Source organism: Dermochelys coriacea, chromosome 7 (genome assembly GCF_009764565.3).
Source record: "Dermochelys coriacea isolate rDerCor1 chromosome 7, rDerCor1.pri.v4, whole genome shotgun sequence".
NCBI classification, from domain to species: Eukaryota; Metazoa; Chordata; order Testudines; family Dermochelyidae; genus Dermochelys; species Dermochelys coriacea.
In genome coordinates this window covers 127,457,398-127,473,340 of record NC_050074.1, presented here as the reverse complement: position 1 = coordinate 127,473,340, position 15,943 = coordinate 127,457,398, and the positions used below count along the sequence as shown (strand labels likewise).

The 15,943-nt window shown below is 44.6% G+C and overlaps 1 protein-coding gene across 3 annotated transcripts in view; it reads right to left on the bottom strand.

The window, feature by feature from the left end:
• The window catches only part of TCTN3 (tectonic family member 3), an 81,470-nt gene that overhangs the window by 22,837 nt on the left and 42,690 nt on the right, over nucleotides 1-15,943 (bottom strand). For all 3 annotated transcript variants that reach the window (XR_006282556.1, XM_038411024.2, XM_038411025.2), the window contains exons 7-8: nucleotides 9,537-9,611; nucleotides 9,317-9,433 (exon numbers count right to left, since the gene is read on the bottom strand). Coding sequence is in view for 2 of the 3 variants with exons in the window: in XM_038411024.2 (XP_038266952.2) it covers nucleotides 9,317-9,433; nucleotides 9,537-9,611 (192 nt within the window). In the remaining variant the exon portion in view is untranslated. The remainder of the gene's footprint in view (nucleotides 1-9,316; nucleotides 9,434-9,536; nucleotides 9,612-15,943) is intronic.

The following is a 15,943-nucleotide window of genomic DNA, read 5'->3' as shown; positions in this document are numbered from 1 at the left end:
GACAGGCCCAACAAAGAAAATAACATCAGCCACATTATCAGAGGCTCGTTCACCTGCGCATCTACCAATGTGATATATGCCATCATGTGCCAGCAATGCCCCTCTGCCATGTACATTGGCCAAACTGGACAGTCTCTATGTAAAAGAATAAATGGACACAAATCAGACGTCAAGAATTATAACATTCAAAAACCAGTCGGAGAACACTTCAATCTCTCTGGTCACTCGATTACAGAGCTGAGGGTGGCTATCCTTCAACAAAAAAACTTCAAAAACAGACTCCAACGAGAGACTGCTGAATTGGAATTAATTTGTAAACTGGATACAATTAACTTAGGCTTGAATAGAGACTGGGAATGGATGAGTCATTACACAAAGTAAAACTATTTCCCCATGTTATTTCTCCCCCCCCACCCCACCGTTCCTCAGATGTTCTTGTTAACTGCTAGAAATGGCCTACCTTGCTTGTCACCATGAAAGGTTTTCCTCCCTCCCCCCCCCGCTGCTGGTGATGGCTCATCTTAAGTGATCACTCTCCTTACAGTGTGTATGATAAAACCCATTGTTTCATGTTCTCTGTGTGTGTATATAAATCTCCCCACTGTATTTTCCACCAAATGCATCCAATGAAGTGAGCTGTAGCTCACAAAAGCTTATGCTCAAATAAATTTGTTAGTCTCTAAGGTGCCACAAGTACTCTTTTTCTTTTTACTTATGATCCATGTTACACTGTCTCCATAGGGAGTTAGGTGGTTCTCCAGAAATGAACTTACTTACTTGTAACCCATTTTCTTTGAGATGGATGCTACATATTCAACTCATTGGAATGCTTCGAGTGGTGCGACCTAAACTGTAAAATTCTACTGCGGTAGCCATTGGAGCAGCCACATGCCTCCCTTGCCTCCCTCCCCCTCCCAAACTCTGGACATTCCAGGGCAAGGCTTAAAAAGGAGTGTGGCATTCCACTGCCTCAGTGCCTTCCCCCGTGACTCCAAGCCCTTTGGTAAGTAGGGTTCTGAGGCAATGGGGAAAGGGAGGCATGGAGTAAGACTATGCAGAGTCCATCTCAAAAAACCTTGGTCACACATAAGTAACCGTTGTTTCTTCCTTTGAGTGTCTTCTGCATATTTCCACTCATGGGATATATTAATAAGCAGTACTTTGACCCAGGATGGTAGGACCCAGAGTTCTAGTTAAACAAGGAAGGCAGGACTGCTCTACCAAACTTTGCCTCCAATCTAGATTCCAAGTCTAAAGAGTCATGTGTAGTAAAAATGTGGACAGTATCCCAAGTTGTTGCTCTACTTGTTTCTAAGAAAGGAACATGTCTAGGGAAAGTGATGCAAGTTGACTTTGATCTAGATGAATGAGTTTTGATGCCTTGAGGAAAGGATAATCCCTTCAACTGCATGCTCTGGATGTCCCTATGCCTCTGATTGCCAAAAGCTGGGACTGGACGAGAGGGGATGGATCACTCAATAATTGCCCTATTCTATTCATTCCCTCTGAAGCATCTGACATTAGCCACTGTCAGAAGACAGGGATACTGGGCCTAGATGGACCATTCTGACCCAGTATGGCCATCCTTATGTTCTTATTAATTTTATAAATTGAGGATAAGAACATAAATACCTAACCTAACCCACCTAGAATCTGTACAGAAATGGCTTTACCCTTGTTTTTTGGTCCCTAAGCTATAAAAAGCCTTGAGCACTGTCTAAATTGTTTAGTCCTGTCCAACACCATGTCTTCATTTACAAGCTTACAGGACCACAGCTGTATCGATACAGTTGTGCTGCTGTAAGAGCACTCGTATAGCTGCATTATGCCGACAGGAGAGACCTCTCCCATTGACATAATAAAACCAGCTCAATGAGCAGTGGTAGCTATGTCAGTGGGAGAGCATCTCCTGCCGACATAAAGCTGTGCACGTAAGCACTTTTGCTGGCAAAACGCATGTCGCTCAGGAGTGTGGTTTTTTTCACACCCCTGAGCAACAAACGTTTTGCCAACATAAGTGCTAGTGTAGACATGGCCTAAGTAAAAAGATAATGCTCTCCTCATAAACTAATGTGTGTAAATTTAACTTCCCCAACATAAGTATGGAGTTTGGGGGAAAAATGGTAAAACTATAGATTGTTCTATGTCAAAATCGGAGACTATTTTTGGTAAAAACTTTGAATGAGTGCGAAGAACCATTTTATACTTATGAAACACACTGAACGGTGGATCAGCATTAATGCACGCAATTGACTTATGCATCTGGCAGAAGGGATTGCTAAAACAGAGTTTTTACAGATAGGTTAAATAGAGACCAGCTCCCTAGAGCAGGAGAGGGCAAACTTTTTGGCTCAGGGGCCACATCTGGGTATGGAAATGATATGGCAGGCCATGAATGCTCACAAAATTGGGGGTTGGGGTGTGGGAGTGGGTGACGGCTCCGTCTGGGGGTGTGGGCTCTGGGGTGGGGCCAGAAATGAAAGTTCAAGGAGCGGGAGGGGGCTCCAGAAGGGGGCAGGGGTGCTGGGCGACAGGGGGAGGGCTCCGGGTGGGGGTAGAGTCTCTGGGTGGGACCGGAAGATGCGGGGTTGGGGGTGCAGTAGGGTGCTCTGGGCTGGGACCAAGGGGTTTGGAGGGCACAAGGGAGATCAGAGCAGGATCGGGGTGCAGGCTCCAGGCAGCACTTTCCTCAAGCAGCTCCCAGATGCAGCGGCATGTCCGCCTTCTAGGTCCTACACAGAGGCACAGCCAGGCAGCTCGGTGTGCTGCTCCGTCCACAGACGTCGCCCCTGCAGCTCCCATTGGCCATAGTTCCCAGCCAATGGGAGCTGTGGGCGCGTGTTTGGGGCAGGGGTAGTGGCAGCGTTCAGAGCCCCCTGGCTGCCCCTACGCATAGGAGCCAGAGGGGAAACATGCTACTGCTTCTGGGAGCCGCACGGAGCCACAGCATGTGCAGAGTGGGGCAAGCCCTGGACCCCGCTTCCCAGCAGGAGGTTCAGGGCCATATTTAAGTGTCTGAAGGGCCGGATGCGGGCCCTGGGCCGTAGTTTGTCCACCCCGTCCTAGAGGTTCAAAGGGAGGTCTCATTATTTATGCTAGTAATACATTCAGATCCTAGAAGGGCATAGGAATTCTTATTGGAGAATACAAATTATTAAGGCCTTTCAAAAACCTCTACATTTCATCATTAGTAAAAACTGATTTTCCCTCTACAGATACATGATATGGCCGAGAGATTAACCTTAATTGAAGATAATGACAGAGGTGTCTTCTTAAGATAATTATATATTAGCATTAATTGTAATTGGTGCCATATAAGGATCCACATTATACATGGAAATCCACAATAGAAACTTATTCCATTTAAGACTACAGCACATCCATGTGAATTCCTTCTAGAAAAAGGCTTTCTTCTAGTACCTCTAAAGGTTCTATTCCTCATGCAATCAAGAGAAGGGACTGAAAGTTTCAGATGATAGACCTTCCCTGTTTATTGCATTAACAAGTCTAGTATCAGTGATAAAGGTTCCACTAATCCTTGTTTCAGAGTAGCAACCGTGTTAGTCTGTATTCGCAAAAAGAAAAGGAGTACTTGTGGCACCTTAGAGACTAACAAATTTATTTGAGCATAAGCTTTCGTGAGCTACAGCTCACTTCATTGGATGCATTTGATGGGAAATACAGAGGGGAGATTTATATACACACACAGAGAACATGAAACAATGGGTTTTATCATACACACTGTAAGGAGAGTGATCACTTAAGATGAGCCATCACCAGCAGCGGGGGCAGGAGGGAGGAAAACCTTTCATGGTGACAAGCAAGGTAGGCTATTTCTTGTAGTTAACAAGAACATCTGAGGAACAGTGGGGGATGGGGTGGAGGGGAGAAATAACATGGGGAAATAGTTTTACTTTGTGTAATGACTCATCCATTCCCAGTCTCTATTCAAGCCTAAGGTAATTGTATCCAGTTTGCAAATTAATTCCAATTCCGCAGTCTCTCGTTGGAGTCTGTGGAGTCTCATTGGAGTCAGACCTGAGGGTGGCTATTCTTCAACAAAAAAGCTTCAAAAAACAGACTCCAACGAGAGACTGCGGAATTGGAATTAATTTGCAAACTGGATACAATTACCTTAGGCTTGAATAGAGACTGGGAATGGATGAGTCATTACACAAAGTAAAACTATTTCCCCATGTTATTTCTCCCCCCCACCGCACCCCCCACTGTTCCTCAGATGTTCTTGTTAACTACTGGAAATAGCCTACCTTGCTTGTCCCCATGAAAGGTTTTCCTCCTCCCCCCCCCCGCTGCTGGTGATGGCTCATCTTAAGTGATCACTCTCCTTACAGTGTGTATGATAAACCCATTGTTTCATGTTCTCTGTGCGTGTATATAAATCTCCCCTCTGTATTTTCCACCAAATGCATCCGATGAAGTAAGCTGTAGCTCACGAAAGCTTATGCTCAAATAAATTTGTTAGTCTCTAAGGTGCCACAAGTACTCCTTTTCTTTTTACTAATCCTTGTGACAGATGTACCAAAGCCGGCTACCACTGCTGTCGGGTCATGCTGGTGCTATTCAAATCACCCTGGTTTGTCCTGTCTCTCTTGTTTATCACTCTCTGAATGAAGGGGAAATGAGGAAAAAGCATTCCTTAGGCCTGACCCCCCTGTATTAGAAAAGCATTCAATACTGATTCCTTGTTTCTGCCAGCTAGAACAATAGCTCTCATATTTCCTGTTGCTGCGGAATGCAAACAAGTCTATTATTGGGCTCCCCACATAAACGGAAAGGGTGATTCACTACTTTTTCCTTCAAGAACCATTCGTGAATCTGACCTGATGATCTACTCAGATGATTTGCAAGAGTGTTCTGTTCTCCTGCCATGTGAATTGCTACCGGATTAATATCATGTTCTATAGAGTACTTACAAAGACTCTTGGCCTCTCTGCATAAATTCCACAGAGTGAATCGCTTGTTTGGATAATATAACACTGTCCTAGTGTAGGTTACTACCTCAACTTCTTTTATTTGACATAGAAAAGACCTGAGAGCTAATCTGATTGCTCTCAGTTCTAAAATTTTGTTATGTACATTCCTTTCCTTTGGTGACCAATGATCTCTTTCCAATGATTCTTGTTCAGATGGGTTCACCATCCTGAGGTAGGTGCATCGGTGATCTGTGTACTAATGTATAGGGGACAGAAAGGTGTACACTTCACTGCATTTTGATTGTCTGTTCATCCCATTAACCCGTTGTTGTGGAATTAATATTTTTCAATCACATCGTCATCTACACTGGTTCATAGTTCTTTGATAACCAGTGCTGAAGATCTCTCATCTGAAGATGAGCATAAAGAGTCACTGCTGTGGTTAACGCCAATAGACCCAGCAACTGAGGGGTTGTCTTGATAACTGGAAGAGGAGATATGTTTATTTTGATATATCTCACCTCTGGGAGAAAAGCTCTCCCCCCCAGATAAAAGCAAGATTGCTCCTATAAAGAGTCCCTTGAGTAGGGTTTAGACATGACTTTTCCCAATTTATCTGTAATCCCAGATTGACAAACAGTGAACATATCTGACATACATGTAGTAAGATCCCTTCCTTGGATGACTCTTATTAACCAGTTTCTAGGTATGGATATACAATACAATCCCCGCCTTCTTAAGTATGCTCCTACTTTAGACAGGCATTTTGTAAACACCCAAAGTGGCTGTGGACAACTTCGAAGGGAGGACCTTGTACTGAAAATGGTCCTCTTCAACAACAACTACTGCCATGGTCTTAAAGAATGAAATGTGGAAGTATGCGTCTTTTAAATCCACAGCGGCAAACCAACCCTGGAGTGAAAGAGTATTATATAAATTAGAGGCAGCATGTAGAAACATAATTTCTTTATATAAAAGTGTTTAATCTACTTAAATCCAAAATAGGGTGAAGGCCCTTCACCTTTTTTTGGGATAAGAAAAATTAACATGAGTAAAACTCCTTCCCTCTATGATCTCATGAATTACCTGTATTGCACTTAACTGGAGCAGAGACTGAACCTTCATTTTTGAACAAATTGAGATGACTTTGATCTCTGCCCAGATATGAAGCAGGTGGGTTGTTGTGAGAAAAGGTTTTGAATTGAATTATGTACATGCATGAAATAATATAATCAAACAGATGGATTTTAGAAGTTAACTCCCATTGGTAATAAAAAACTGGACCCCAAACTATGGATAAACCATGTCCAGGTGGACTGGCTTGAAGCTCTGTGTCCTTATGTCAAATCTGATGTCTTAGATGAACTGCAGAGAACAAAGATGAAACATTCCCTTTGTTATTGTGAGGCTTAAATTTCTTTCTCTGTTGTAGTTGGTGGTGGGGGGAATAATATTGAGGATGGAAAGGATATGCCTTTCTCTGAGAATTGTAACGAAGTGAAGGAGATGAAGGTGGCGTATTACCTTAGATACGTGTGTAATGGGAATTGAATGTGGCCTCTTCCCTGTATTAAAGAAACAAAGCTCTAGCACAATGGTTCCCAAACTTGTTCTGCCGCTTGTGCAGGGAAAGCCCTTGGTGGGCTGTCCGGTTTGTTTACCTGCTGTGTCTGCAGGTTCAGCCGATCGCAGCTCCCAGTGGCCGTGGTTCACTGCTCCAGGCCAATGGGAGCTGCTGGAAGCAGCAGCCAGTACGTCCCTTTGCCACACCGCCTCCAGCAGCTCCCATTGGCCTGGAGCAGCAAACCACGGCCACTGGGAGCCGCGATCAGCTGAATCTGCGGACGCGGCCAGTAAACAAACCGGCCCGGCCCGCCGGGGCTTTCCCTGCACAAGTGGCAGAACAAGTTTGGGAACCACTGATCTAGCAAAAGATCTTACATTTTCATCTTCTCTAATACCTCATCAGTCTGAATAATAAACAGACCTTCTCCTTCAAATGGATGGTCCTCGATCCTCATTTTGTCTCATGAGGGAATCCCCATTGGTCTTAAGAGTGTGTCTCCTTAGTGAGACAGCCAAAACTACCGACCTTGCTGACAAGTAATCTGAGGGGTCAAAGAGTTGCTTTCAATTGTTGCTTGACAATATTCAGTCTTCAGTCAAAACAGCATTTGATAATGCACTTCCAAGGAACACAGAGTTAAGAAAAGAGGACATTTTGCTCAAGAGTGTATTGGTACCCAGCCACAACAGCTTCAACAGCTGGACATGAGAATGTTTAATGCAGCTGAAGAATATATTTTTCTTCCTAACATATGCAGCCATCTTCCCTTCCTCATCTGGTGGAATAAAGTGAACTTGGGCACCTTTTGATCTGTGAAGTACCACTTCGACCATCAACAAATTAAGAGGCGGAGGGACATGAAGCCAGTATTTCTTTGAGGAACTTACATAGAGTGCTGAATGGTCTGAAATTCCAGACAACCTTGCTTGCTGAAGCTATCCCTCTACAAGAGAAGTGTGACTCATTGATTAGCCACTGCCCCAAAGACCCTGAAGATAGGATTCAATGATTCCACCACAAAAACAGAAGGAATATCTAACATCTTTGACAGTCTCGATATTAACTCATAAAGGCTACAGCATCTTCAGATGGTGATGATACTGAGATGTCCCCACATTTCATCCAGAGAAGGCACATCCCTTAATTTCTGACTCAGACTCTCCCAGATCCAGTTCCTCCTCACTGAATATTTCACCTATTTCCAGAGATGACTTGCTCTGAGTAAGCTGCATTGGTTGTCCTAGTCCTTTGGATATAATAACTGAACTGTCCTCCTGATACTGTCTTGCTGAAGGTCTGAACTCATCCCTTCCTAGTCCAACCCCCCTGCTCAAAGCAGGACCAATCTGAGGCCACTCGGACCAAAACCCTACTGATGGATCTGGTTGGAAATCTCTCTGGGCCTGTGGATCCAGAAGGCCAGCACTGAACTGATTATAAGACGTTTTCCCTTATTCTGATCTGTAATCCAACTCTCTCTACTGGCCCCGATCCATTTGTAACTCAGATTGGGAATACAATCTCCTGGAAAAGGAGAGTGGAGAGAAGTTCTTCTCCATAAATGCCAAAAGGGCTTTGTAGGATGCAGCAGCAGAGAGCTCCTGACCCTTTCCAGTTCTTGACTGACTCTCAGAGAAGCCGTCAGCCTGACTGGTTGTAGTAACATACCTGATGTGTTCTGAGATACAGTAACTAGCTCAATTGTCAGTATAGTCTGAGACAGATCTGCCTGATGAAATGAGCTGTAGCTCACGAAAGCTTATGCTCAAATAAATTTGTTAGTCTCTAAGGTGCCACAAGTACTCCTTTTCTTTTTGCGAATACAGACTAACACAGCTGCTACTCTGAAATATAACAATGTAATCATCCAGCTGGCCATAGCTGGAGGCAATGGAGCACCATGCTCCTTTTAATCCCTTGCCCTAGAACGTTTGGAATTCGTGGGGGAAGGAAAGAAGGGGAACGAGCAAGGGAGGCGCATGGATGCTCCAATGGCTACTTCTAGTAGAATTTTACCCTTCAGCTGCTCTGGTCAGAACATTCCCATGAGTGGGAATATGCAGAGGATACTCAAAGGAAGAACTCACCCTTGCCCTTCCACAGCCCTGAAGTTTTGGGTCCCCGATATTCTCCACTCACAAACACACACTTATTACATTGTCCTTACTGGAGAGGGGTTTTGGGGATTACCTCAACAAGCTTCTGTTGTTCTGAGTCAACCAAACAACCTCACCACACCTCCCACGTTACACTGTAGCCACTTGGCATGAGAGTGGGCCTCTTTAGCACTAACTCACTGACAGATTTAATATTTCCCAGCTTTGTCCTCCAGCCTCAGAACCTAAGGGGTTGGAAAAGGTCACTGACCCTTCAGGGCAATTCCCAACCCCCACTGCCAGGGCACAGGTCAAGTAACACCTGGAAAGGACACCAGCAGCTTTGCTCAGAACAAGTGAAATACAGCACTGCCTCCTATCCTCTCTTTACATAACATGCCTGGGACAAAAATATTGACCCTGATCTCTTCCCTCCCCTCCCGCAGAGACCATGCAAGAGCAGGACACCAAGCCCCTCCAACCTTGCACAAGATCAGGACACTGAGCCCACCTCCCCCTACCTTGAGGGCCTACCCAAGACCAAACCACTGACCCCAATACGCCACAGGACCTATATAAGACTGGGACATTGACCCCTGATCCCTCAGGGTCCACATGCTCTCATGGTACTAACCAGATCTCCTCACCCAAGGACTCAAATGAAGTCAGGGCACTAACCCCAGCCTTTGCAAGGATCCATGTGAGACTAGGGCACTGACCCAGAACTGCAGTGTGAACCGCTGCTGTAGAGAGTTCCCAGAGACACTGGTCACTTTCAGCTGGACAGAGACATTCTGGATTCCATGGGTCCCATTGAACTCTATTTCATAGATCACCTGCAAGTCCAACACAGAAGACAGTCAGAGAAAGGACAAGGATTTGGGGTCTTAACTCCAGCCCTGCACTGCCTCAGTGATGGTGGAAGGGTGGTTCAGGTACCTCAGAAACAACATTGTGACAGGTGTTACCATCCATCTGGGGAGCTCCAGGCTGTGTGACAGGGGTGATTCTAACCTGGAGGCAGCAAAAATAAAAAAAATCAGTTAATCCAGTAAAGAGTGGAGTATGCCCATCCATCCCTGATGTGGAGGTTACTTACCGTAACTGGAGGTTCTTCGAGATATGTGGTCCCTATCTGTATTACCATGAGCCAGAGTCCAGAAATTCTTCAAAAGGAGTATTCATTGACATGCGCAGTAGCTCCCCTTTTACTCCTGACTGAGGGTATAAGAGTCAATGCAAGTCAACGCTTCTCCAGTTTCTCTTCTTATTGCAAATCCAACAGGATGTGAAGCAGATGGGGAGGGAGGGCAAGTAGTGGAATACGGCTAGGGCCCACACATCTCAAACAACCTCCAGTAACAGTAAGTAACCTCCACTTCTTTTTCAAGTGATGGTACCTAGGTGTATTCCACACCTGGGTGATTGGCAAGCAGTGTTCAGACTGCAGGAGGGTGCGAGGAAGCTAGCAGCAAAGATGTTTGCAAAAATCTCAATAATCAGAGATTTTTAATGGATTTGCTTCCTTGAAGATAGAACACCAGGGTGCACTGGCCATCAAGGAAATGAATCTCTTCTCTTTGGAGGAAGCATGGGGTTTCGGGAAAAATACAAGTAAGTGTATTGCTTGATTGATGTAAAACTCAGAATCAATCTTGGGGAGAAATCTGGAGTGTACCAAAGGGAAAATTTCTCTTGTGAAACACTGTACAGGGAGGGTCTGCAATGATGGCTCCTAGCTCACTAACCCTCCTGACTGAAGTGATGGTCACTAAGAACGCCACTTTCATGGACAGGTGGGTCATGGCACATGTTGCCATAGGTTTGAAGGGTGGTCCTGTGAGTGTCGATAGGACAAGGTTAAGGTCCCATTGAGGCATAGGTTTAAGGAATGGTGGGAAGGTCCTGATCAAGACCTTCATAAATCGTAACATCCTTTCACTGGTTCTAGGTGTATCTGCAGCAAACTAAGAGCTAGACCTGAATTCTTCAAGAACAGGAGAGTCCAGGATAGCCACAATGCCCATAGTATCTAGCAAATGTTGGTGGAGTCATGCCCATGCCAAAAAGTACCTCCATTTGGTTAGGTAGCAGGTTCTAGCAGAATCCTTTCTACTTTGGTTAAGGATTTTCAGAATGCTTATGCTCTGCCCCCATTCAATTTCCGAAGCCCATCCAAACACCAGGCTGTGAAGGGGAATGAGCCCAGATTGGGGTGGTTGATTTTCCCCCTATGCTGGATTAGGAGATCCAGAAATGGGTGGTCCTGATAAATGGGTGGGTGGACATGGTTAGAAGTTCCATGAATCATGAGAATGATACTCATGTACTATGAGAAATGCAGTGACAAAGTCAATATCAATTTTCTCTGTAACTTGTGGGAGTGGGGGGGTGGATAGGAGGATCTGAAGCCATCCATCCAAGACAGCAGGGGAGCAGCACCCTGTGAGTTGCGATCTATGGCTCCCCTAAAACAACATGGGGAAGCTTTCTGTTCATCTATGATGCAAAGAGGTTTCATAGTGAGCACCTCATTGTGTAAATATCATAGTTAGGACTGAGTCATGAATCTCCCATTCACGATCTGCAGAGAATCTTCTACTTAGCTTGTCTGCAAGGGCATTGTGAATACCCAGAAGGTATACAGCCTGTATTGTGATGTGGTGCCTAACACACCAATTCCAAAGTCTGACAGCTTCCGGACAGAGGAGACGAGATCTTGCTCCTCCCTGTTTATTTATATAAACTACCGCAGTGATATTGTCCAGCATGAGGGGAAGGAAGGCCTTGCACACAAGGCAGACCACCCTCAGTTCCAGTAAGTTTATATGTAGCCTGCCTCTTGTGGGGTCCAGGTACCCTGAGCAGTGTAGATGTCCAGATGAGTGGCCCTCATCCCAGAAGGGAGACGTCTGAAACAAGGGTGGTCCTAGGCGCAGGAGGGCTGAAAGAAGTCCCCACTGTGACCTTTTCAAGAGAGGAGAACTCTGGTGGGAACAGTAATCTGGAATCGATGTGGTCCCTGCTCGGTCGGTAAATCTAGTGGAGACAAGTCTGCAGACACCATAAGTGGAGCCTGGCAAATGGCACCATGTAGATGCAAGCAACCATGTGGCTTAACACAGACCTGAGCACCATCATTTCCAACTACTCATAACAAGGTTTTATCAATAAGTTAAAGAGGTAATAGGTGAGAAAATTATTCTTGTATATAACAGAAGAAAATGGGCAAATGCCTTTTGTAAATTAAAAAGTTGATTAAAAAAACGTGTAGTACAGATAAAACTTTGTACTTGTGATTGTTGTTTGTAGTCATTATCCTTGGACTTCATGTGTTCCTAGAGCCTCCAAATCTGAGAAAAGCTCCAGAGGTGATTTCACTCTGTTGATCTAGAAACTGTAGCATAAGAACGGCCACACTGGATCAGACCAAAGGTCCATCTAGCCCAGTATCCTGTCTTTCAACAGTGACCAATGCCAGGTGCCCCAGAGGGAATGAACAGAACAGGGAATCATCAAGTGATCCATCTCCTGTCAGCCATGTCCAGCTTCTGGCAAACAGAGGCTAGGGACACCATCCCTGCCCATCTTGTCTAATAGCCATTGATGGCCCTATCCTCCAAGAATTTATTAGTTCTTTTTTGAACCCTGTTTTAGTCTTGGCCCTTTTCCACTTTCCACACACCAGAAAAGAGTCAAGCAACTTCTGAATCAGAACACACAGGGATTGATGATCTTACTAGAGATTGGCTGAAGTTGAAAGAACACGTTTTCCCCAACTCCTCATATGGGGCTGGTGTCTGGAGTTCAGATAATATTCAAATGCAGAACAAAGACTCCAAGGTATTGATGCTAGCCTTTGGGGAAAAAACAAAAACAAACAAACACTGGGTGGGTTTTCATAGATTCCAAGATTAGAAGGGACCAACCACTCTGACCATCTAGTATGATCTCAGTTATAACACAGGCCCCAGAATTTACCTGAAATAATTCCTGTTTATACTAGAGAATCTTTTAGAAAAAGGTCCAATCTTGATTTTAAAAGTTACCAGAGATGGAGAACACAGCACAATCTTTGGTAAGTTGCTCCTACTGTTGATTACTCTTACTTAAAATTTAGGGCTGTCAAGTGATTAAAAATTTAATCATGATTAATCGCACAATTAATTGCAAAAGGAAAAGGAGTACTTGTGGCACCTTAGAGACTAACAAATTTATTAGAGCATAAGCTTTTGTGAGCTACAGCTGACTTCATCGGATGCGTTCAGTGGAAAATACAGTGGGAAGATTTATACACACACATAGAGAACATGAAACAATGGGTTTTATCATACACACTGTAAGGAGAGTGATCACTTAAGATGAGCTATTACCAGCAGGAAGGGGGGGGGGGAAAAGGAGGAAAACCTTTTGTAGTGATAATCAAGGTGGGCCATTTCCAGCAGTTAAGAATAGCTGAGGAACAGTGGGGGGTGGGGTGGGAGAAATAACATGGGGAAATAGTTTTACTTTGTGTAATGACTCATCCACTCCCAGTCTCTATTCAAGCCTAAATTGTATCCAGTTTGCAAATTAATTCCAATTCAGCAGTCTCTCGTTGGAGTCTGTTTTTGAAGTTTTTTTTGAAGAATAGCCACTTTCAGGTCTGTAATTGAGTGACCGAGAGATTGAAGTGTTCTCCAACTGGTTTTTGAATGTTATAATTCTTGACATCTGATTTGTGTCCATTTATTCTTTTACATAGAGACTGTCCAGTTTGACCAATGTCATGGCATCCATTGGTCGATGCGCATGAGGCCGCCTCTGATAGTGTGGCTGATGTGATTAGGCCCTATGATGGTGTCCCCGAATAGATATGTGGACAGTTGGCAACGGGCTTTGTTGCAAGCATAGGTTCCTGGTTAGTGGTTCTGTTGTGTGGTGTGTGGTTGCTGGTGAGTATTTGCTTCAGGTTGGGGGGCTGTCTGTAAGCAAGGACTGGCCTGTCTCCCAAGATCTGTGAGAGTGATGGGTCATCCTTCAGAATAGGTTGTAGATCCTTGATGATGCGTTGGAGAGGTTTTAATTGGGGGCTGAAGGTGATGGCTAGTGGCGTTCTGTTATTTTCTTTGTTGGGCCTGTCCTGTAGTAGGTGTCTTCTGGGTATCTTCTGGCTCTGTCAATCTGTTTCTTCACTTCACCAGGTGGGTACTGTAGTTGTAAGAATGCATGATAGAGATCTTGTAGTGTTTGTCTCTGTCTGAGGGGTTGGAGCAAATGCGGTTATATCGTAGAGCTTGGCTGTAGACAATGGATCGTGCGGTGTGATCTGGATGAAAGCTAGAGGCATGTAGGTAGGAATAGCGGTCAGTAGGTTTCTGGTATAGGGTGGTGTTTATGTGACCATCGCTTATTAGCGCTGTAGTGTCCAGGAAGTGGATCTCTTGTGTGGACTGGTCCAGGCTGAGGTTGATGGTGGGATGAAAATTGTTGAAATCATGGTGGAATTCCTCAAGGGCTTCTTTTCCATGGGTCCAGATGATGTAGATGTCTTCAGTGTAGCGCAAGAAGAGTAGGGGCATTAGGGGACGAGAGCTGAGGAAGCGTTGTTCTAAGTCAGCCATAAAAATGTTGGCATACTGTGGGGCCATGCGGGTACCCATCGCAGTGCCGCTGATTTGAAGGTATACATTGTCCCAAATGTGAAATAGTTATGGGTGAGGACAAAGTCACAAAGTTCAGCCACTACGTTAGCCTATGGACTGTAGTTTCCTCAGGAAGTCAGTGGTGTCTCGAAGATAGCTGGGAGTGCTGGGAGTGTAGGGCCTGAGGAGGAAGTCTACATAGCCAGACAATCCTGCTGTCAGGGTGCCAATGCCTGAGATGATGGGGTGTCCAGGATTTCCAGGTTTATGGATCTTGGGTAGCAGACAGAATACCCCAGGTCGGGGTTCCAAGGGTGTGTCTGTGCGGATTTGTTCTTGTGCTTTTTCAAGGAGTTTCTTGAGCAAATGCTGTAGTTTCTTTGGTAACTCTCAGTGGGATCAGAGGATAATGGCTTGTAGAAAGTGGTGTTGGAGAGCAGCCTAGTAGCCTCTTGTTCATATTCCGACGTATTCATGATGATGGCTGACAAAGGAGGTGCTGTCTTTTTGATTATGATGTCAGAGTTGTTTCTGAGGCTGTGGATGGCATTGTTTTCTGCACGGCTGAGGTTATGGGGCAAGTGATGCTGCTTTTCCACAATTTCAGCCCGTGCACGTTGGCAGAAGCACTCTAGAAGTCCAGTCTGTTGTTTCGACCTTCAGGAGGAGTCCACCCAGAATCCTTCTTTTTGTATTCTTGGTAGGAAGGTCTCTGTGGGTTAGTATATTGTTCAGAGGTGTGTTGGAAATATTCCTTGAGTCGGAGACGTCGAAAACAGGATTCTAGGTCACCACAGAACTGTATCATGTTCGTGGGAGTGGAAGGGCAAAAGGAGAGGCCCCGAGATAGGACAGATTCTTCTGCTTGGCTAAGAGTATAGTTGGATAGATTAACAATATTGCGGGTGGGTTAAGGAAACCACTGTTGTGGTCCCTTGTGGCATGTAGGGTTTAGATAGTTTAGTGTCCTTTTTCTTTTGTAGAGAAGCAAAGTGTGTGTTGTAAATGGCTTGTCTAGTTTTTGTAAAGTCCAGCCACGAGGAAGTTTGTGTAGAAGGTTGGTTCTTTATGAAAGTATCCAGTTTTGAGAGCTCATTCTAATCTTTCCCTGTTTGCTGTAGAGGATGTTGATCAGGTGGTTCCGCAGTTTCTTTGAGAGTGTGGCACAAGCTGTCAGCATAGTCTGTGTGGTATGTAAATTGTAATGGATTTTTTATCTTCAGTCCTTTTGGATATGTCCATTGTTTGCATTTGGAGAGGAAAATGATGTCTGTCTGTATCTGTACAAGTTTTTTCATGAAGTTGATAGATTTCCACCATACAGCTAAATTTAGTGCCTTGCATAATGACAAGTTTCAGAGCAGCAGCCATGTCAGTCTGTATTCATAAAAAGAATAGGAGTACTTGTGGCACCTTAGAGACTAACAAATTTATTTGAGCATAAGCTTTCGTGAGCTACAGCTCACTTCATCGGATGCATTCAGTGGAAAATACAGTGGGGAGATTTTATACACACGCACAGAGAACATGAAACAATGGGTTTTATCATACACGCTGTAAGGAGAGTGATCGCTTAAGATGAGCTATTACCAGCAGGAAGCGGGAGGGGGAGGAGGAAAACCTTTTGTGGTGATAATCAAGGTGGGCCATTTCCAGCAGTTAACAAGAACGTCTGAGAACATTGTTAAACAATAATAAAATACCATTTGTTTAAATATTTGT